Source organism: Electrona antarctica (genome assembly GCF_951216825.1).
Source record: "Electrona antarctica genome assembly, chromosome: 5".
Lineage (NCBI taxonomy): Eukaryota > Metazoa > Chordata > Actinopteri > Myctophiformes > Myctophidae > Electrona > Electrona antarctica.
The window spans coordinates 51,309,517-51,332,994 of NC_136810.1; the positions used below are offsets into that span (position 1 = coordinate 51,309,517).

The window sequence follows — 23,478 nt, forward strand, 5'->3', positions numbered from 1 at the left end:
CAGGATCCTTACAAACACTAACCAGTTAATACAGAACACAGCCGCCAGGATCCTTACAAACACTAACCAGTTAATACAGAACACAGCCTGCCAGGATCCTTACAAACACGAACCAGTTAATACAGAACACAGCCGCCAGGATCCTTACAAACACTAACCAGTTAATACAGAACACAGTCGCCAGGATCCTTACAAACACTAACCAGTTAATACAGAACACAGCCGCCAGGATCCTTACAAACACTAACCAGTTAATACAGAACACAGCCGCCAGGATCCTTACAAACACTAACCAGTTAATACAGAACACAGTCGCCAGGATCCTTACAAACACTAACCAGTTAATACAGAACACAGCCGCCAGGATCCTTACAAACACTAACCAGTTAATACAGAACACAGCCGCCAGGATCCTTACAAACACTAACCAGTTAATACAGAACACAGCCGCCAGGATCCTTACAAACACTAACCAGTTAATACAGAACACATTCGCCAGGATCCTTACAAACACTAACCAGTTAATACAGAACACAGCCGCCAGGATCCTTACAAACACTAACCAGTTAATACAGAACACAGCCGCCAGGATCCTTACAAACACTAACCAGTTAATACAGAACACAGCCGCCAGGATCCTTACAAACACTAACCAGTTAATACAGAACACAGCCGCCAGGATCCTTACAAACACTAACCAGTTAATACAGAACACAGCCGCCAGGATCCTTACAAACACTAACCAGTTAATACAGAACACAGCCGCCAGGATCCTTACAAGCACTAACCAGTTAATACAGAACACAGCCGCCAGGATCCTTACGAACACTAACCGCAGATCACACCGGTACTCGCTGCACTTCATTGGTTACCCGTCAAATCCAGAATAAACTTCAAAGTTATTTTAACCACATATAAGGCATTACACGGGCTGCCCCCTCTCTACATCTCAGACCTTCTGCTTTCAAAAACTAATTCAAGATCACTCCGGTCTTCAGATAAGGGCCTTTTGAAAATTCCGGTGACTAAACTGGTAACCAAGGGAGACCGGGCATTTGTAGTGGTCGCTCCCACACTGTGGAATGACCTCCCCCTTTTTATAAAGAAGGCAGAGTCTGTCGACATTTTCAAGAAATTGCTAAAAACGTATTTATTTCGATTGCACTTTGATCTGTGAAATGTCTACCTGACCTATTTGCTGTTTTGTTTTTGTTACTCTTCTTGTCGTGTTATTAATCGTGTGTTTTAATTTGATTGTTTTTATTGCCTTGTTGACCACTGTACAGCACTTTGTAACTTTTGTTTGGAAAAGTGCTTTATAAATAAAATGTACTTACTTACATTTAAGCATCTAGCAGATGCTCTTACCGTACGATAAGCAAGAACAAGGTAATAGATGCATAGAATCTCCCTCTCTCCCCATTAACTTACTGTAAACTATCAAATAAAGAGAGAAAAAGCTCCCAAAATATCTAAAATAATAATAATAAAAAATAAATAATAGTTATCTAGGATAAGTAAGTAAACTAAGAACCTATCATCCATCTAACAGTATAATTGAAACTATAAACACTATAGAATGGCAGATCAATAATGACCAGGCATCTGTCTGCATAACATGCATAACATCTGAATGACATATTTTAGCCTTTACATAAGCCTGCAAGGTCGTCGAGGCTAGGGACAGGTGCTACGGCCGGTGCTACGGGCTAAGGGCCGATTCATACTCCTATTTTACCGCTGTTTCGGCGCTGTAGTGCCGAAATGATTTCGGCTCGTCAGAAATTTTCAGTAGCACCGAAGAGCCGACTTTAGGACGGTACCCGCCCCCCCGAACCTCAAATGACGTCACGTTGTAGGCTCTACAGAGCCGAACCGACTTTTATTCGGCTCTAAAATAGGAGTATGAATCGGCCCTTAGGTGGAGTCTGAAGAAGAGGCGAGTTTTCAGGCTACTCCACTAACTCACCTGTGTGGTTTTCCTCAGTAGCAGGGTATAGGGCAGCACGTCACAGACCACAGCCAGCACCTGTAGCAGGGCCAGCCTCTCGCCGCTCCCCGCCGCACGCCCCGACAGGTGCTGCTCCACCTCTAGGAGAGTCATGGACGACGTGTCCGCTTCCACTTCCTGGTCCTCCTCATCCTCTTCTGATGTCCAGCTGGTCAGTTTCTGCAGTTGAAGATGGGAACAGCAGAGATAAAAACCCAGAGGTTTTGTCAAACTAGCCCTCACATGATGTAGGGCATTCACTTCTATTCATTTTTACTAGTTGACTAGTTGCCTAGTTTACTAGTCGACTAGTTGTTTAACTACATATTATGTAAAAATCACACCCGTGTGAACTGAGTGGTGTAAGGTCTTATATAGCCTGTCTGACGTAATGAAATCATGTCTGACGTAATGAAATCACACAGCAACCATGCTCATTTTTTCTGCACTAACAAAGCCAGTTGTAGGAGTGGTTTACACCACTCAAAAATAAATAAAAATAAATGGAAATAAATATTTGTATTTAAAAACTGTGTACATTGGTGACTATAACTATAATCTACCTGATCTTGAGGCCTGAAAAAAAAATCTTATCAACTAGTCAACTAGTACCAACAAGGTCGACTAGTGGATTTACTAGTTGACTAGTTGAATAGTCGACTAGTTGCTTAAAGCCCTATGATGTACTACACGTACTACTATGACAGTTCCTGTGTGTGTGTGTGTGAGTGAGTGTGAGTGTGAGTGTGAGTGTGAGTGTGAGTGTGAGTGTGTGTGTGTGTGTGTGTGTGTGTGTGTTAGTGCATGGCTGTGTGCATGCGTTTTCTGCACCTGCAGCAGCTCCAGGAAGAAATCCCCAGGCAGATCGCTGTCCTTGAGCTCGGCCAATATCTGCATCAGACAATCCAGCCTCCACTGTTCCTCCGACAGGCGCTCATACAACACGTCATCCTCATCACTGGGAGGCAGCAGAGGGAGAAACACAGTTGAAAGAGGTTCTACCACCCCAGCCTCCCACACACATTATTTGCTAATAAATTAGCAGATTTTCACATCAGTCAACCAGCATATTAACACTATTTTTGCCGGGGAATTCTTCAAAAAATAATGGCGCTAGAGTGTCAGCAGATGATGCAGATTTTAATCTGAAAAGCTACATTTTTTAAATATCAATAAAATAAAAGTGGTGCAACTCCCCCCTCTCTCTCTCCCCCCCCCCCCCCCTCTCTCTCATTAGCAGGCAACAGTGCAGCACTATCTCTCTCTCTCTCCGTTTCTGGCACAACAGCACCACTTTTGCCCCTACTGGTACTCATAGTAGTCACATACATAGTCACATAGGTTAACACGGACATTGCTGTTCCTTGGAGTGGTTGCACCACTCAAAAAAGACCTAAGGACACCTATACAAGTCCAAGGCACCCCATGGTTTTGATTCCCAGGACGTATATACACGTCCTCAGCATAATTAGTCTAATAGTGTTAATATGGACTGTGTTGTCCAGTGCCGTCGTCACCTGGAAGTCTCTTTGGGGGTCAGCCTGGCCCCTCCCTCGCTCCCGGGAGTGAAGTGAAAGTGTGGTGGCACCCCGTGCGTCTGCCCCCTCAGGCCAGAGAGCTGATTCAGGGCTGACAGCGCTTCAAAGGGCTCAGCGTGACCCAAGTACCACAGCAGGATCTCCTGACAGGGGGCGCTGTGGAGCACACACACAGAGAGCACAGACAATAAACTCTCACGCCTTAGTGGATTCATGTAACCACTTCATTTCAACGTTAAGTTCCAATGCGGCATGCAGTGTACAGCACTTCTCTGATCCAGGGAGTGTGTTCTCATGGTCATCCCTGCCAGCCGTTTGGCTTGCAAAGTGAAAAAGATGATGACCGCATGCAATACAGAACCAAACCATCATAGAGCGATAATAATGAACGGCAGGTACCGTAGGTGAGAGACGTTCCGCTTGGTGAAACACAGCAACGTGAAGAGAATGGGAAGCACTTCCTCCAGAGCCTTCAACATAGGAACTGAAGGACTGTTCCCTGCTAGCACCCAGACCTACAAAGAAAATGATCACAGTCATACCCCAATCCATTATACTTGGGGACTGAAGGACTGTTCCCTGCTAGAACCCAGACCTACAAAGGCAATCATCATACCTCAATCAATATACTTGGGGACTGAAGGACTGTCCCCTGCTAGCACCCAGACCTACAAAGACAATCATCATACCTCAATCAATATACATAGGAGGAACTGAAGGACTGTTCCCTAATAGCACCCAGACCTACAAAGACAATCATCATACCTCAATCAATATACATAGGAGGAACTGGAGGACTGTTTCCTAGCACCCAGACCTACAAAGAAAATGATCATACCCGAGTCAATATGCAGGGCATCTTTTACAGTGTTGGCATCTACAAATGAGTCTGTCTGCGTTTGTCCACCAGGGCTAATGTTGCAAACGGATCAGCAGATAATGTCTTGGGCACACTGCCAGGCCAAGAAAGTCGCTTTTTTTGTCTTTGCCAAGTCAACAGAGGAAGACAATTTTACCTAAAGGTCACGGACAAAGTCAGAGACAGAAGGATGAGGCTGGCAGGGCACTGCGTCAGGCAGCCAGAACTTGAGGCAAGCAAATTGACCCTATGGGAGCCAACCCAGGGTAAAGCCAGGAGGGGAAAGAAGCGTACCACCTATATAGACGTGCTGCGGCATGACAGCTTGGCTGACAACACTGCAGAACTCAAGAACCTGATGTTGGATAGGAAATTGTGGAGGGCAGCGAATCCAGGAATCCCGAGTCGGTGTTGGCTATAGACCTCACTCTCGCAGCAACTAACTATAACTATAATAATCTCGGTCACTGCTGGACTGATCGGCTTCAAATTTATTGCACCCGCCACCCTCCCAGTAGAATGTAGATAAAGGAAGATCCCCAAGCCTTTGTAATGATACAACACCCAATGTAGGCAGGCGCGCCTGAGCCATTGAGCAAACGGAGCAGCTGCTCCAGCAGATTAAAATGAACTGCACCCCCACAAATATCCCCCCCCCCGGCCGCCGCCGCCACGCTCGAAGCGCACGGTGCGCACCGACAGCCTGTTGGACAGCGAGAGAGAGAGAGAGAGAGAGAGAGAGGTCGTCGGTCCATGCGTGACTAATTATTTGAAATAAAACCTTTTTTGTCCACACACAGTCCTACATGACATGAGTCATGACAGCATACCTTTTCACTTCACTCTTGTGACGAGTCGTTTTGTTTGTGAGCGGGAGCGGTTGTGCACTCAACTAGCCTGGCTACATGTGTTCAACTTGTTTTTGTTTCGTTTCCATTGTGTGTATAATTCGACTGCGTTGCGCGGTGGCGCGGCCGATCTACAAGCTCACAACGCGCATGAGTCCAAATCTGTGCTCCCCCACCTGGAAACAAAGTTAGGCGCCCCTGAATGTAGGTCATGCACATTTCCGCCCCAACTAGTTTTGTTTATTTTAAAATAGTAGAACATAATGACAACGCTTGACAACATCACGATAAAACACACTAGACTGTATTGTACGTGGTTCCATGATTCTTCCATCTCACCTTGTACACATCCTCCACACAGCGTGTTATCTCCAACTCCTCAACAGCAACCTGAGAATCGCCTGGAAAACAGACGCAGACAACCTTTCAATAGGTTTACTAATTATATGCCTTCTACAAGTCCACATTTACACCCACATCTGGACCCAGTGAGCAGTTATCATCTTATCTTCTGGATTTCAACGTGGCCCTTGAGGGGGTTCAATGATTAATAAGTGAGGAAGCAAATGGAACTTAACACTGGTTTTTAGTTTTTTACAGTGGCTATTGGGGTTCCAAAAATATCATATCAAATGAGGATCCATGGTCTAATAATGCATTACAACAGAATGGACAACAAAACAGAGAGCAACTGCAATTGGCAATGGGCTGTTGGACAGAAGACAGTGAGGAAGATGTATAGGCAATTACAACTACTGTGTGAAGGGCTAATCAAGCCATTATAATACCTACCACACACACACACACACACACACACACACACACACACACACACACACACACACACACACACACACACACACACACACACACACACACACACACACACACACACACACACACACACACACACACACACACACACACACACACACACACACACACACACACACACACACACACACACACACACACACGTAAATATCACTGAACATTCCATCCAAAGTAATGGCAGCAGAAGAAGCTGTCAGTGTGCAGAACTGCAGTAATTAACTGCTATACTAAACTCACTTCTCTGGACATTGTTCCAGGAACACAGCACAGTACCCTCAACACATGGTTCACCACTGTGAACCATGTGGTCTAATACTTGCTTTGATCTCATTTCAATCCATTTTATTTTTGTTAACAAAAAGTAGAAATATAGAAAAGGAGATGTCACGATCACAAATTTAAGTTGACGATTAATTGTCACACAAATAATTGCAATTAACGATTTAATTGTGTTTGTGGCATTAAACGTTGGAACGTATGAATAAAGAACACATTTTTCTGTTTGCCTGGTAATCAAAATTGACACAGGGCAGATATGACAAATACCTGAAATATACATTATTTTATACATAAAAAAAAAAGGTAAAAGAAATAGCCGATCTACATTTATATTTGATCTATTTGTGATTGTTTACAATGGGAGCGATGCATTCTTTTTAACATGACGCTTGACTAGGGATGTGCCGATGAGACATTTTGGGGCGATATCGATATCAGATATAATTAATTGCCGTTATGGCCGATAACCGATATTACTGATGTCGATATGATCTCATTCTGTATTGAAAAATGATAATACTTTTGTCCATTCTGAAAAATACATATAACAGGGTCAGATTTAACTTAAATACCTTTACATTTAATATTGTGAGCTTGTAGATCTGTTCAAGCTGTTACTTTGGGCTTGTTTATCTGTAAAGACAGACCGATTAATCGGACCGATTAATCAATCGGTCTGATTGATTAATCGAACAGATGCCCTTTAATCTAAAAACAACTAAAATCGGCCGATACCGATGTGTTTGCCGATTAATCTCCCATCACTACGCTCGACAAAAGAACCCAAAGGTCCTGGCTAGGGATGATGAACAATCTTGTCATTTGACATAGTAAAGTAAAACATAAGTGTGGTTCTGACCGGTGGGGGTGGCACAGCGCCGGAGAGGTCCCAGGAGAGGAGTTAGGAGATGCTGCTGGGCAAACTGGGGCTTGTCCTCCACAATGATGACCAGCACTCTAGTGGCCACCCGCTGGAACTGCAGGGCGGTGAGCTTATCCTTCAGGTGCAGCAGGTCTAGAATCTGACCATAATATTTGCTGGAATTACTAGTCGAAAAGAAGTGGAAATTCAGAAGTCTAAACAGACCCGTCTCCTGTCTTCCAGCAATATTATATGCGTTTCCCTGTGTGTTTACCCATGAATGCACGTGCATATTCATTTCTGTGTGCGTGTGTGTGTCTTAAGGCTTCGTACACACATAAAGAACAACTGTGCTGTGCTCTGCCTGTGTTTCATGGCCGCCCCAATGCTTTTCCAATGGAAGTCACGTGGTTTGACCAAACACTTGTGTTTGATTGCCCCCCCTCCCCCCATCAACTGTTTGATCAAACCACGTGACTTCCATTGGAAAAGCATTGAGGCGGCCATGAAACACGGACAGCACAGAGCATGTTCGTCTGATATGTGCGTACGAAGCCTCAGTCTTACCTGAGGGCACACCTGCCTGTAGTAGTCGTCTGATGACACAGACTGCTGAGGGCAAGCTGCTAAGATTCTGGCCACACTATCACATTTCCTCCAGTCTGGGTCGCCACCTGGAGGACATAAAGGTTACTACTAGCATTAAGAAACACTAGCTGCTAAATGGAATGGAAAACCTGGCAAGTACACAGAGTAAGATAGTAAGATAGGAAGTTAGGAACACATTTTAAAAGGGTAGTATGCTTAAATCTACCATTATGATCTTATATTAGAGCCTCGTTTCCAAAACAAGAGCAAAAACAGATGGGCAAAGTCAACTTCACATCCTTCCTTCTCCCTTTAATTTTCCTTGTCTGGTCTTCCTTCCCTTTGTCATAATCATCATAATTGTTTCCATGAGGAAATATGTTCATACATTAAAAAAAAGCAGAAATAGCAGATGTAAGCTTGTAAAGTATAACATTTGTCATTTCTTGGTATATTTCAGTTATTTCTCATATCTGCCCTAAGCACTTTTCTTTTATTACGAAGCATAAAAGCCAAACAGAAATGTAATTTCTATTCATAATTTTCCAATTGCCAATGCCCAAAACATAATTAAATCGTTAATTACAATTATTTGTGTGACAATTAATCGTCATCTTAAATGTGAAATGGTAACAGCCCTACTTCCTGATCTTCTGTCATGACCATGTTCTCTGCTGTGGTCTCTCCCATAGATATACAAAAAAATAGATGCGTCATTGGACGCTGCAGTTAATAGGCCTATCTCACAGCCCGCTTTCCACGCCCACTTCCGGTAAATAGTGGTGTCTTTAACATGAGCATTTACACGTTTTTTTCTCTGGAGAATCTAAGTACATTTTCTAATGTAAAAATGTGACAGACCAATATTATTATGAAGCAAACAAGATGGTAAATCAGGTCGAACAGATAGAACAAACCTTACCTTGAGAAAACAAAAGTTGTAGACTTCTTAAATTACCTCTGTTAACATGAAGCGTCTATGGAGTGACGTCACGCTATCACCACTAACCCCGAAAGGGGGCGTATTTAGGGGGGCGGGGAAATTCTGTGAGAGCTTATTGGAGCGACTTGTATCGACGTGAGGGCGGAAGTGCGGAAAGACACGCTACGCCACGCTGCCACTCAAGTGACTACTGGCCAATCACAGCGCGTCTTTTCCGGGACTTGTCAGACCCGAACGTCCGCTCTGTGTCTCGCGTTGCCAGACTGTTGTCTCTCGCAATAGTTGTCTGGCTACCCGAGACTAGTGAAGCACCAACGCAGAAGCTTGCCCTCACTTGAGTACAGACACCCCAGAGCCGAAGGAGGCGTCTACCATTCTATGGTCTCTCCATCATTGTTCTCACCTGGCCCCCCATCCAGGATGGCTCTCACAACAGCTTGGACTCCGTTGGGCTGCATCAGCCGCTCAGACAACAGCTGACCACACAGGCGCCTGAGCCAAGGGGGAGCTGCTCCCAGACCAGCCCTACTGGAACCCGCTGCTGGGGGGACAGGCTGGGAGAGAGACACAGAGGTGCACGTGAGCCTAGGCCTGTCACAAATCGCCTAATCGCGCAATTATTTGAGATACCGTAATCGCAATTATTTTTGTGAAATTGTCAATTGTTTCCATATTGAAAAATGTCCATACATTTAAAAAATAAAAATAATAAATAGCAGAAATAGCAGATCTACAAGCTCCACAACACATCACTTATCAACTATTTCTGCTATTTTGTACAATTATTGGGAAGAAAAAAAATATTAAAAAAATGAAATGTGTCAGTGATTTATTTGTATATTTAAGTTATTTGTCATATCTTCCCTGTGCAATTTGTGATTAAGAAGCCTAAAAGGCAGACAGAAATACAAATTGTAATGTAATGGTAATGTCCCAATTATGTTCAATGCAAAAACAATTCAAATTGTTAATCGCATTCATTCGTGTGACAGTTACAAATTTAAGTTAACGATTTAGAGACTGTCCACATGAGCTTTCTGTTCCCCAAGAACACGTGTACTCTTAAATATGTACATTTCAGTAGTCATAATAGCCATACAGCAGCAGCGCACACACACCACGCACCTGTTTTGTTGGCCTGCCTTGAAGGATCAGTAGCTCCTTGACAACAATTGGCTGGTAGACTTTACCCAGAATGCTTTGGAGGGCCTCCCTGCACGTCTTGCGCTCTTCAATACTAAGTGCCTACAAGAAAAAGAAACAAAGCATATCACTCAGAAGTGAGAACAGACTATTTCTATGTCAGCTGCAAAACACTAGGTCGCAATCTCACGTCTACTTCGGTGGACTCGATGCAAATGGGTGGAGAAGTTGCATCATTCTTGCATTTTTTATTTGCTGCGTTTGCGTTCACACTGGGCTGTATAACCGCAGCAAGGAACCTCAGCAGGGAACTTTATCAATGTGTTCAATTCATAAACTACACAGTGAAATCCATTGGTGTTAAAATTATACTTCTAGTAAAAGTTAGGACGTAAAGTGAGGGTACATGGATGCAGTGTGTTCTCAGGGAGACAGGGAGTGGACGTTGTGTGTGTGTGTCACGTGTGTGCAGACTTCGAATGAGCCTTCACACCTGCCAAACACTTTCCGACAATACACAGCAGGATTCGTTTTAATCGCAGTAAAGCATTCTGGTGTGAATGCAACCTTACTCTGGGCTGTTTGGTGTCTAGCATATTAGCATGAATTTCAGCATCTGACTTTGGATAACTCCATCTCTAGGAAGGGAATGCAAAGTAGTTTTTTAAAGATATATATGTTTTGGCTTTCGCCTTTTGTTTTCTTTTTTTTTAATAGAGAGATAGATGAAAGTAGGCTGACAGGAAATGGGGAGAGAGATGGGGGGGGTGACACGCAGTAAAGGCCGTCGGGATCGGGAGTCGAACCTGCGGCACACTGCCAGACTGGATTGCTAGCCACGGTGCCCAGAAAGCTACGCCAGCCGCCCGGGCCAATGCAAAGTAGTTTTAGACCGTAAGTCTGATGGCCAACAACAGCACACTTCCAATAAATAACCAAGATTTAATTCTCATTTCCTTTGACTCTGTCACATCCTAATTTGCAGTTTGTACAGACATTCAATCAACATAAAATTGAGGTATGAATTTATTACCATCTCTTTTTTACTACTGCCTCCGTCTGACCGATGCGGCCGGTGACCCAGCTGACATAGAGCCGCCATGACATCGCCGAGGTGCCGCGTGAAAACCAGCGTTGCGAGGGACGACAGTTCTGCCAACTGTATCAGGACACTGGACGTCGTGAAGAGACGGCGTTCCATTGCAGGCACCACATCACCACGGAGGACCAGCTTTCCCACCATCACCCCGAAAGCAGACCTGTGGCCTAACGGCACACCCACCCCTGGTGCCAAGTAGGGGCTGAGCCCCAGTGAGACCACAAACTGGAGCGCTGCACCGAGAGTCTTTTGTTGCGTTACACTGAGAACGTCCGGGGGTAAGGGTGGGGCCATCTCTGGGGTGCGCAGCCTTGCTGCCGAGACAGCAGGGTTTTGGTTGAAGAGTGCCAGCTGGACCGAGAGGTGTCTGGCTAAAGCGAGGAGCAGGAGGAGACACTCTTGAACAAAGTTCCATATAGCATCCTCTGTGTCACTAGAGAACCAGGTTGCCTCCGCCATCACCTCCTCCCTCAGCTTCCGCACTTCTTCAAGGCCCGTCTCACATTGCAGCTGCTCCAACAGCAGAGCTCGGTTGGCCTGCAGCGCTGCCATGAATGCCTCCTGCTGCGAGGACTGGGCGTCACCCACAGCAGAGGCCTCTGGGGATGTTAATAAAGGCAACATTATTCCAAGGGTCGTCCGCGGTTGTGCATACATAATTACATAAGAAAGACAGGTTATTACAATGTGTTAAAAGCTACAATCCATAATGTCTTTCCTAGTGGAGATTGCAATGATATCTTAACTTAGCTGCAAGCAACTATGTGCATCAAAGTTGCAACACCCTCCATTGACAGCTCACTCATGAAAGAGAAAGGTCCTATCGGTTTGTATTAAATGGCGATTAACTCACCAATATTGAGAGTTGAGACACATCTTGGTCTCTGTCAACACTGATGTTATCAACATCAACTCAATTAAGTGTTCGAGTTAGGAAGTGCTCATTGTAAATCACTCAACATCCTGTGTGCCACCTTGTTAGTGATTGATTTAGAACAAGTGCTTCCAAATTCTAATACAATATAGAAAATGTTTTCTACTTTCTGATCTTGACATCCAAACAGAAAAGTCCTATATAGTCCGGCAGCCGACAGGCTTTGATTGATTGATTGATTGAAGAATTTATTAACAGTTTGCAGAATTACAGTACATTTCAAGCACAAACTCAATACAAAGGCTGTTAACTGTGAGTGGACGACCCAATTAAGCATTACACTTGTTTCCAACAGGGTCCACCATGTTCAAATCATCAAAACATTTAGAGACGTACAACTAGACACTTCTATAGACAGAACAGGAATTCATCAAAAAAGAATTCATCAAAAAGGAGGTAAAAAGGGAAAAGAAATATATACAGTGAGGGGAAAAAAGGGGGGGGCGGGGGGGGGGATTCAGATTTTACGGGGGCCAGTTTCGAATTGCAGCCATCCGTAGGTGCCCTTTGAGAGCGGTTTTGAAGGAGTCAAGGGATTCGCATGTCTTAATGACAGTTGGTAGGGCGTTCCACATTTTGGTGGCATAGGAGCGAAAAGAATTTAGTCCCTTGTTTGTGCCGAATCTGGGTTGTACATGGTTCGTTGCACTCCCTCTGGTGTTGTGGGTGTGGACTTCGTTAACATTAAGGAAGTATCTAGACAGGTACATGGGTATCTTGGTGGTGTATCGAATCTTGTGGACCAGACCCATTGCAAGATGCTGTACTCTGTCGTCGACCCTAAGCCATTCCAGCCTGTCGAAGTGGGCAGGGGTGAGGTGGGTTCGGGGGGCTAGATCAAGTAGGAGCCTGACCAGTTTGTTTTGGGAAGTCTGGAGCCTGGTTTTAAGGGCCTTTGAGGTGCTGTGGTACCAGGAGGTGCATGCATAGTCAAAGAAACCCTGTACAAGGGCTCCTGTTAAGGTCTTCAAGGTGTTTTTGTTGACCAGTGAGGAGATCCTGTAGAGGAATCTTGTTCTATGGTTGACTTTTTTGATTACGTTGGTGGCCATTTTATCACCGGAAAGATTAGCCTCCAGGATGGAACCTAGGTAGGTAATTTCATCTTTACGTGTGATAACATTGTCACCCACTCTAACCAAGAAGCCATTTGCCTTGCTGAGATTACTAATAGAGCCAAAGAGAATGGATTCAGTTTTTCCCAGGTGTAAAGATAGTTTGTTATCAGCGAGCCAGGTGCAGATTCTACCGAGTTCAGAGCTGAGGGCATTTTCAACCTGCAGTTTGTCCCTGTCCGAGACCAGCAGTGCTGAGTCATCTGCGAACAGGAACATGTTGCAGTCACAGGCTGAAGTCATGTCGTTTACATATATTAGGAACAGTAGAGGCCCTAGTATGCTTCCTTGTGGAACGCCACAGCTCACTGGGAGGGGGGGGGACAGTGTTCCGTTCACTTCCACCATCTGTTCTCTCCCCTCCAGGTAGGATTGCATCCAGCTCACTGATGTGCTATCGAAACCAATTGCTTTTAGCTTGTTAACCAGTATGGAGTGGTTCACGGTGTCAAAAGCCTTTTGGAGGTCCAGCATGACCATGCCGCAGTATTTGCCAGCGTCCACCTCTTGTTTGATGTGGTCGCTCAAATAGAGGAGGCATGTGTCAGTGGAGTGGGATGTTCTGAAGCCAGATTGGAACTCGTACAATAATTTATTAGTGGCAAGATACTTTTCAACCTGTTCATAGACTATTTTTTCCATCACTTTCGAGATGGAACTAAGAATAGAAATAGGGCGGTAGTTGCCGGGGTCTAATTTACTCCCTTTCTTGTGCAAGGGGGTTACTTTGGCCAGTTTGAAATCTTGGGGGACCTGTCCCTGTTTGATGGAGAGGTTTACTATGTGGGTGATGATTGGAGCTATAGAGATGGCTGAGTCTCTGAGAAATTTGGAGGGAATGTTGTCATGGCCTGTGGCCTTGTGGGGTTGGAGGGCACTCAGTTTCTTAATTACCTCATCAGTTGTTACCATAACTAGTTTAAAATCGTCTTTACAAACACCTAGGTTTTTGTAGAAGGTTGTAATGTGCTCTACACCAAAGAGCCCAGAGTGGGAGGGCAGTTTGTTAACCAGAGTTGTTGATATGTTTGTAAAGAAGATATTCAAGTAGTTGGCCACATCAAGGTTGTCAGTGATGAGAGTGTTGTCAGATTTGATGTTTATGTTCGAGAATCTGGTTTTTAGTTTCTGACCATAGCTTAGTTGATTGTTTAGTAGCTTCCAGAGCTCATGAGGATTGTTTTTGTTTTCCTGAGCTTTATCATTAATGAAGTTACTTTTAGCTGATTTGGTCATGGCAGTTACACTGTTTCGTAGTTTGATTCGTTGTGTATTTAGGTTGTTCAAACGAGCTTGGCGAACACTGTCGAAGCGCTTGGCTAGCTTTGACTTGCATTTTAGAACTTCAGAGCATTTTTTGTCTCTGGCTTTCATTGCAGCCAGTATGTCCGAATTCATCCATGGTTCCGAGCGGGTTTTGCCCCTGGTGGTTCTCAAAGGAGCCATGTTGTTCAGTACTGATGTAAATTTGGTTTTGAAGCCAAGCCAAGCTTCTTCGACATGTGTGCTTTTAAGCTCATCGGACCAATCCAGACTCTCCAATACTTGGTTAAAGACCTCACTAGAGTAGGTTTTGAGGTCCCTTGATATGACTGTTTTGTGGCAGCCGGTCTTAAGTTTTTGTATTTTGCGGGTACAGAATATCATAAAATGATCACTAAGCCCACATACAATAACCCCTTTCTTGGAGATTCTGGATTTGTCCGAGGACAGAATGAGATCAATGACAGTTTGAGTAGAATCACACACTCTAGTGGGTTGGGTAATTAGCTGACTGACACTATGTAGATCACAGAACTTACTGAATGACTTAAACACAGGTGCTTCCTTTCGTTGCATGTCTGTATTGTAGTCGCCAATCAGGATTTTCTCTACACATTCCTCCTCAGCTAAGCACCCCTCAAGTATATCATAGAACCCATGTTGGTCAGGCGGTCTGTAGACGGTGCCCACTAATACTGATTTAGCTTTTTTGAAAATTAATTCAACCCACACAGTTTCAATTTCATCATGCTGTAAGTCAGTACGAGTAACATATTCAGTGTCTTTGTGAATATACATACACACGCCACCACCATGCCTGTTTCTGTCGTTTCTGATCAAAGAATAGTTCTCTATTTCAACTTCTGGGTCTTTGGTTGACTCATCAAGTTTGGTTTCAGAGAAGCTAATGATGTTCGCCTTACCGCATTGAAACATATGCCTGATTTCAGCCATTTTGGGTCCAAGGCTGTTGACATTCAGGTGAAAGATATGAAGTCCGTTGGCTCTGACTATGGTGCTTATCTCCTCCATGGCGAAGTAGGGGAGCGGAGGGCCATTGTTGATGTCTGTAGAAGCCGCGGGTTGCCGTGGGGGGAGGGTGGGGGGTGCGTGGGGGTCGTCGTGGGGTGGCGGGAGTGGGGGATGGGGTCCCTCGTCCAGGTTTGTTGAGGGCTCTGGTGGGGCCGATTGAGCCATGGTGTCGACCGGAGAAACAGCAGAAATAGCAGGTAAAGTATCACGGTGTCCGTCTCCAGCCTCGTTGTCCCCCTTGGTTGGATGTGGAGACTCTTCACGCCTGTAGATGGTGGTGTTGTCCGTGTCTTTTGCCTCGACTGCCGCCGATGTAAGATCTGCGTTGGGTCCCCAAGACGGCTCCGTGCCCGTACCTTGAGTTGGCTGTGTGGCCGTGACCGTCTCATGCGTTGTCCTTGCGATGGATCCCCAAGGCGGCTCCGTGCCCGTATCTTGAGTTGGCTGTGTGGCCGTGACCGTCTCATGCGTTGTCCTTGCGATGGATCCCCAAGGCGGCTCCGTGCCCGTATCTTGAGTTGGCTGTGTGGCCGCGACCGTCTCCTTTGTTGTCCTTGCGTCCGTGATCATCAGGCAAGTTTGTTTCTTCGCCTGAAGTCTAGTGATTACAGGACCAGGATTGGGTTGGATGTCTCCTGCCATTAACAAGAATATACAACAGAACAGGCGTCTGTCGATCTTGCCAAGTAGGGGTTTGTTTCTTTTGGCCGGATTGCAGGTTAACAGTGCGTGGATTCCAGCCGCGCCGTGTCCGAGATGTTTACCGGTCGATCCATTGTTGTTGTTGCCGAGGAGATAGAACGTGCTGTGTTCTTCGTTGTTTACGCTGGTGTTGTTCTCGTAATCAATTTTCCTCATATCCACGTGATGGTAGAACCAGGGTGAATTGGAGTAGAAATCCATAATCCACAGGAGTATGAAAAGAAAATGAGCGAGAAAATGCGCTTTTTTGTCAACATTCTGTGACTTGGCGCAGGAGCGAGACGAAACACGTCTGTCCATCTCAACGACCGGATCTTCTTTTGTTTAAAGCGGGAAATTTGGTATATAGTCTTTTTTATTGGCCTAAAATGTTGTCTATCTACTGTACATACATTCATGAATCCACTTGCTTCAGCTACCGGCTGTTAGTATTGGGCAATTTTTTTAATAGGGGTTTCTTGTGACCCGTCACCCTACCATTAACATCCTATGGCTGGAAAAATGTCACATTTTCCTTTTGCTTTAAGTAGCATGTGACATGTCAAACTAGGGGTTTTTCATGATTCTGAATCCATTCCAAGTATTAGTTTTGCACAAAATACACTCCTTGGGCTAAAAGCAGCCATAGCAACTTGCCCAAATGTGCCCAAAATGTGCTGACCTCATCACATTTGTCATGATGTCTATGGCCGTTTTTCGCCCAAGGAGTGTGTTTTGTGCAAAACTAATGCTTGGAATGGATTCAGAATGTTGTTGTAGTTTGACATGTCACATGCCCTATTAAAAATCACACCCGTGTGAACTGAATGGTGCAAGGTCTGATGCACTGATCAGCTGTGGTCTGACGTAATGTCAGTGACCATAGTAACCATGCTCATTCTTTTGAGGGACAGCCTAGGTAGTAGGTACACAAACACACACACACGGGTACTAACAAAGCCAGTTGTTGGAGTGGTTTGCACCACTCAAAAAAATTGCCCAATACTTTCAGCCGGTCAGCAAGTGGATTCATGAATGTATGTATATAGACAATATTTTAGGCCAATAAAAAAGACTATATACCAAATTTCCCACCCGTCCACCTCGGCTGCCGGACTAATATGATTGCATTCAACGTTAAACGACGTTAAACTCACTTTGCCACTCGATTTGCCACTCACTTTATGCATGCACATACCCTCTACAATCAGATAGGACTTTTCTGTTTCATGAATGGGCTGTCAGTATCAATGGAGTGTTTCAACTCAGATGCCGTCAGATAGCATCCATCTTGCTTTCAGCTAAAATACAGATCTTGAGATATTTCTGTGTCCACCTCCTACCACATGCTAGGGTCTACTTTTAAAATGGTAAATGGTCCATTTATATAGCACCTTGCTTTATCCAAGGCGCTTTACATAGATTGTGCATTATGTGCATTATATTCACCCATTCACACACACATTCATACACCGATGGCGGCGGAAACCATGCAAAGCACCAATCAGAGCAATTAGGGGTTCAGTGTCTTGCTCAAGGACACTTAGGTATAGTATTGTATAACACTCTACCATATTAGCTCTGGTCCATAGCGTTAGAACTCCTTATAACGCTATGGACCAGAGCCAACTCTACCATTACAGATAGAAAGATACACATGAATTCGTATCTATGCAACACAAGTAAGTCCCAGATTGTAGCTCTGAATCGTCATACAAAATTCATTCAACAAATAATGCACAGGATTCTAGGAAAGTTCAACATATTGCTTGCTCTGGGTGGATCTTTGTTGGTTGTAAAGTGTCTTGAGACAACTTGTTGTGATTTGACACTTTAATAAAATTGAATTGAATTGAAACAACTTCCAAGTTGAATGGCGAGACGCGAGAGTGACAGGGGCCTTTATTTGATTGATTGAACATTTTATTTACAGTATGTAGAATGGGTAATTGGGTACATTTCAAACGAAAGCACAAGTCAATACAAAAACTGCTACGAGGATAAAACCAGGAAAAGCACTAAGACTTGTATACATCAGGGTCCTCCATTTACCATTTTCAATTCACCGTACAATTCGTACGGTATAGGTGGCAAGTGTAAAGTGTACCCTCTAGTTATAAAACACTTCAGAATGATACTGACACTTAGCTATAGTCTTAAATTATGTCAGATTCTAGCCCTGAATCTGACATAACATGGCGCAACTGCAGCCTGTTTTACGCAATCGCTACAGTCCAAACGTGTATATAAACATTCCGATTTCAAATATAAAGTCCTCGCCACATGTGCCACGGGTTTTAGAAATTTGCTGGTACAGCGATTAGCATTGCTGCATCCCGCGTTGTGAGCGTCATGTGAAGTGAACCATGGCTAGTCAGATTCATTCAAATACTTATGACTTTTTGATCCAGCTGTAGCCTGCCCTGTATAGCTGTTAGCTGTGCTCTCCTGTTTCACAATCATACAATGTCTGTCTTGATTTAACATTCTATGCACTTACCGAGAGGTTTCGTCAAGACATTTAATGCAGAGAGAATAGCAGAAGTCATCTCGCCTACATTAAGTTGTGAACACCAGAGAACGAACTACATTCCTGGACAATCGGAAGAACACATGTAATCGTCATTCGTCAACAACACTTGCACGTGTCGCCGGTATTATACGTCATATAGCGCATGAACCTGAGATTGGCCAACTGATCGTATGACGTAGACTGCTTTGCATAGAGAAGGACCAAAGGAAAAAAAGAAAAAGGAAGAAAAGCGTGGGACGTCCCAAGTAGTCTGACAAATCATTGATGACGAAGGTGAAGACACAAATTGTGATCGGCCGGAATGAGACGATGTATAATGACGCAAGAGCGACCATATTTACAAAAAGAGATTGATTACATTTTGCAAGTTGTATTAACTTTATTATTAACCAAGTTCCAAAATATTAGACATACATAAATATCCTCTATAAATACATATTATTGCAGATAAAATAAATAACTTTATAGCTTAAAAGATGGCAGATTTATCACCAAAAAAAGAGGGAAAAAGAAATCTACCATCAATCCATGTAGTTAGTACCAGGTTACCAGGCCATAAACAGTAGATAGCTAGCCTAATATAGGCCAAAATAACAAATCACTGATTTGTTATTTTGAAATCAGATAGGCATATGCCTAAACCCTAAAATAACAGCCTTGGATGACTCGACTCTCAGGCTGTAAAGTGTTTTAAAACAAACACAACATCACGTGAAACATGTCACTACTATTTTTTTCTATAAAAACGTGTCATCTGTTTTTTAGACAACAACATTGCTTGCATTGACGCACGTGCAGCCAACTGCCACACGCTCGCTCGTCGGTCTGAGGAGATATCCTCGTCCTCCTGCGCATTTCTCCTTCATAAGAACCATCCTGCTTTGGAGCAGGACTCTGGAGTTGTAGCCCTTGTGTTCGTGCACGCCCTCATCGTTGATCATGATGCATCCACTGCACAGGCACTCGGCTTCAGCGATCGTCCGTGGGAATCTGGCATCGTTAGTGTTGGCTCTGTAATGATACAACCAGGCAACTCAGTCAGCACTTTATTGGCCAATTCATCATCAATATATTACACTATGATATGATACAGCTATAGCCTGGCCTGCCTATACATGAAAGGATTGAACTTGATTAGTCTAAGTTATAGCCTAAGTCAGCAAACCTTTTGACATGAAGTGCCATGTTTTAAGTTTCGTAGTCTGTGCCATATCAACATAACGTTTAACCCATTCAGGCCTGACGTCGAAATTTAAAAAAAAAAGTTTTCTAAATCATGACAATTTTCGGAAAGATTTGAGGCACATTTTAACGATTTTTCAAAAATAGCAGACCTACAAGTTCATAGCGCGCCACTCGGTGGCGCGCTATGAGCTTGTAGATCTGCTATTTTTCAATAGCTAAATTATAACAATGTTTAAAACACCAAAAGGGGTTCCCGCCCCAAAATGGGTTAATGGTTAATGTGGTTAAACGCTAACGTGACATGGATGCGTTCCAGGTCTCAATGGATTAATTATGACACCACATCAAAATTAAATGTGTCCAACTTATTTTGATTGTCTATACATAACCTTTATTCTTTCTTTAGAAATGTGTTCTTTCACATCAGGATGTAATGATCATTATTTACTCTAGCATCTATGATCTATTCTAACCCAATGAACTCTCTCAGACTCCCTCCCCATGTGAGAGTTTAGGAGTTTGCAATGAATGTAATGTGCAGAATGTAATTTGTATATGTGAGGAGACTTCATTGAACTGACTAAATCAGTCAGTGTGCCAGTGATCACCCTCCCCTGTGCCAATTTTGGCACCTGTACCTAAGGTTGCCTATATCCCTGAAGTTATAATGTAGGCTAGCAGGCTATTATTCCTATTAATCAAGTTCATCCCTTTCATATGCTTACAAACATAGGAATAAGTCAAATTTTACAGTCTCACAACAAAATAGCTATTAAACTAGAAAGGTGCAATTCTGGGAATTCTGGGAATATTTGGTGTGGTTGCAAGTTAACCACACCAAATATTTAGCCTATAATAATATGTTTTTTTATTTTATTTTTGTTTGTTTATTTATTTATTTATTTTGTCAAAAGGTTAACCTATATATTCCGATAGGAGCCTTTAATTCATAGTGTTCGGGTCTCCTCCAGGTGCCAGGAGTCTGGCTGGTGCGGACCTCTGCATCTCCAGCTCTTTTTAAAAGTCAGAATTTGAAATAGGCTACATTTTCAGCATTCGGGATAGATCATAGAGTATATAAAAGGGATAGATAGCCCACCAAATGTATCCAATCAAATAATGGGGGGGGCGACATCACTTATAGGCTACCGGTATATCTCTCCTGAATCCTGATTGGATACATTGGTGAGGCGGGGAGATCCGAGACGCCTGTTCAGTGTTCAGACCAGACCGCATCAGTCACGAGAGGCTAGAGCTAAACACTTATTTTAACAAATAGGCAGCCTACATAATATCACGGTTAATAAACCACCTTTAGCTAAAAAAAAAAGAAAAAAGGAGGCTAGTCTAAAGCTAAAGAGACGTTAACTTACATGTACCGCCAGGGAGAAATAGAGCGGTTGGCGATGTCATCGGACTGTCTGTAGTAGAGCTTGAGATCGCAGACTTTAGGGCCGGTGGTGAACCGCGGCTCAAACGGCTGTGGGTAGTGGCGTTGGAGCTTCTTCTGAGCTTCGCCGTCCAGCTCGCTTTCATCATAGCACGGTAGTTTGGATGTCCACGCCGGGACGGAAAATACTCCCACGAGTAGGACCTGCAATGCAAAGAATTAGAATACAATTTACTATCTACAACAAAACTGGTTTATAAGTGTTTCACAAAACTTAAACGTTATCTTAAAAAAAAAAAAAATCCAAGAAGCCAATGTCCCCCTGACCCTCTCTCACACTAACCTGTAGTTTGTATAGTCCAAACATGTTGCTGTATAATCTCTGTGCACTGCTGAGTGATAAGCATGCGGTTGCAGACACCATGCCTTAATATTTATAGGCCTGCCTACTACCTGGGAAATACCGCAAGCATGAGGAAATGGAAATGGCCTAGGTATACCTAGGCTCCCTGACTTCCTCTTTCCATAAGAAGAGCAACCTACTCAGCTGTTTGACTAATAAGCTGTCATCACATTGCATCACCAATCTGAATTTGTCATTCCACAATAACATGCAGCACCTTGTGCGTGCGCAAATAATGCACACGTGAATGATTTGAACTGATATGGAGGACATGCTTTCAGACTTTAACAATCTTCCCTAACATTATTTTTCTTATTATTACACATACATATTGATTGATTGATTGATTGAAGAATTTATTAACAGTTTGCAGAATTACAGTACATTTCAAGCACAAACTCAATACAAAGGCTGTTAACTGTGAGTGGACGACCCAATTAAGCATTACACTTGTTTCCAATAGGGTCCACCATGTTCAAATCATCAAAACATTTAGAGACGTACAAATAGACACTTCTATAGACATAATAATATAATATAATTCAGAATTCATTCATTGATGAATTAATTAAATTGGGGGACAGTATTGCAGTTATAGCCTACATGATTTCTGTTTGCCACGGATTTTACATCATATAAAATAAAAACCTTTATGCTCTGATGTCCCTGAAAACAATTCTATAACACTACCTGTCTACCTGAGTCAGTGGAATATAATTTCTCCATGAAATATGTTCCTGATTCTCTTTCAAAATCTTTTTATTTTGGTTTTATAACAGTATGGGTGTCAAGTCACAGGTTCATAGAAAAAATAAAATATCAGATTTTAGTATCAGTGACTGAGGTAAACAAACGTACTGTATAAATCACAGAGATCGTGGGCAGATATAATGAAAAGACTGTTATTGTGCAAAACATGCCCCTTCAAGATAAAATTAAAAAAAAATCAAGTCCAAATTTAGTAAAGCCAAGGAGCTTGGTATAGTTGGTAGTATGTGCATGGTGAAATACAAAGTGGCATTTCTTTTCTATACTGTATTGTTCCACTATTTAGTAAAATAGCAGTAGGCCTACAGTAGGTCAGGTGGCACTGGCACAGTATAACAAGAGGCACAGCAAACAGATGGTAATATCATTCTTTTCCAACACCAATGCAAAAATGACAATGTTATTTTGTTATTAAATGAGTAAGTAAGTAAGTAAGTAAGCCTTTCCGAGTCATGAGGGTAGGATCCTATCTCCTGTTTCTGTGAGACAAGTACATCCTCTGGACATGATGTACAAATACACCCCCTGGACACACATGATGCTAGTATGTCGCAGGGACTTGCTCCCAATCGAACCCTTGATGCTGAGTGCCAAGTATAGGGAGGGGTTCTCAGGGCGGGGTCCCATTTTTCAGTCTTTGGTATGACGGGGATCGAACCCGATCTCCCAGTCTCAGGGCGGACACTCAAACCACACACACACACACACACACACACACACACACCCTGTTTCTGTTCCTGTTTCTGTTTCTGTAGCGTGAGGCAGCTTGATGTACAAGTACACATATACAACTACACCCCTGCGACATATAGCATCATGATGATGCTATATGTCGCAGGGACTTACCCCCAATCCAACCCTTGATGCTGAGTGCCAAGCAGGGAGGCATTGGGTCCCATTTTTCAGAGTCTTTGGTACGACCCGTCCGGGAATCAAATCCCGACATCCCAGTGCTGCCACACTATCTAAAGAGCCGCGCACGTTCTCGGCTGTGCGCAGCTTATTTTCCGAGTTTTTAGACAGCTGGTGGATGGAAATTAAGCTCCACCTCCGCGGAAGACTTGCGCGACGGCCAGATTCCCGGAAACGCTCTCCTCCGCGCAAGTCGTCCGCGGAGGTGGAGCTTAATTTCCATCCACCAGCTGTCTAAAAACTCGGAAAATAAGCTGCGCACAGCTTAAGACGTGCACG

At 43.6% G+C, this 23,478-nt stretch overlaps 2 protein-coding genes across 2 annotated transcripts in view; both read right to left on the bottom strand.

Annotated features, from left to right (window-relative positions):
- Nucleotides 1-18,640, bottom strand: part of tango6 (transport and golgi organization 6 homolog) — a 55,126-nt gene extending 36,486 nt beyond the window's left edge. The window contains exons 1-11 of the mRNA XM_079502083.1: nt 18,509-18,640; nt 10,918-11,582; nt 9,867-9,986; nt 9,145-9,295; nt 7,778-7,884; nt 7,208-7,370; nt 5,575-5,636; nt 3,928-4,043; nt 3,508-3,684; nt 2,822-2,948; nt 1,970-2,170 (exon numbers count right to left, since the gene is read on the bottom strand). Of these exons, the coding sequence (XP_079358209.1) occupies nt 1,970-2,170; nt 2,822-2,948; nt 3,508-3,684; nt 3,928-4,043; nt 5,575-5,636; nt 7,208-7,370; nt 7,778-7,884; nt 9,145-9,295; nt 9,867-9,986; nt 10,918-11,582; nt 18,509-18,557 (1,938 nt within the window). The 5' untranslated portion in view covers nt 18,558-18,640. The remainder of the gene's footprint in view (nt 1-1,969; nt 2,171-2,821; nt 2,949-3,507; nt 3,685-3,927; nt 4,044-5,574; nt 5,637-7,207; nt 7,371-7,777; nt 7,885-9,144; nt 9,296-9,866; nt 9,987-10,917; nt 11,583-18,508) is intronic.
- Nucleotides 18,641-18,906: 266 nt separating this feature from the next.
- On the bottom strand, nt 18,907-21,624 carry il17c (interleukin 17c). The gene is made up of 3 exons (XM_079502112.1): nt 21,460-21,624; nt 21,100-21,320; nt 18,907-19,552 (listed from the first exon to the last, which is right to left on the bottom strand). Exons 1-3 carry the CDS (start codon nt 21,538-21,540, stop codon nt 19,303-19,305), a joined length of 552 nt encoding a protein of 183 aa, XP_079358238.1. The 5' UTR covers nt 21,541-21,624; the 3' UTR covers nt 18,907-19,302.
- Nucleotides 21,625-23,478: the final 1,854 nt, after the last annotated feature.

What these genes read in the sequence shown, in the direction of transcription:
- il17c (XM_079502112.1), bottom strand. Translation starts at nt 21,540, where the DNA reads ATGGTGTCTGCAACCGCATGCTTATCACTCAGCAGTGCACAGAGATTA. An exon ending in TTGGACTATACAAACTACAG is followed by an intron (nt 21,321 to 21,459) that starts GTTAGTGTGAGA and finishes TTTGCATTGCAG; the next exon opens with GTCCTACTCGTGGGAGTATT. An exon ending in ATTTCTCCCTGGCGGTACAT is followed by an intron (nt 19,553 to 21,099) that starts GTAAGTTAACGT and finishes GTATCATTACAG; the next exon opens with AGCCAACACTAACGATGCCA.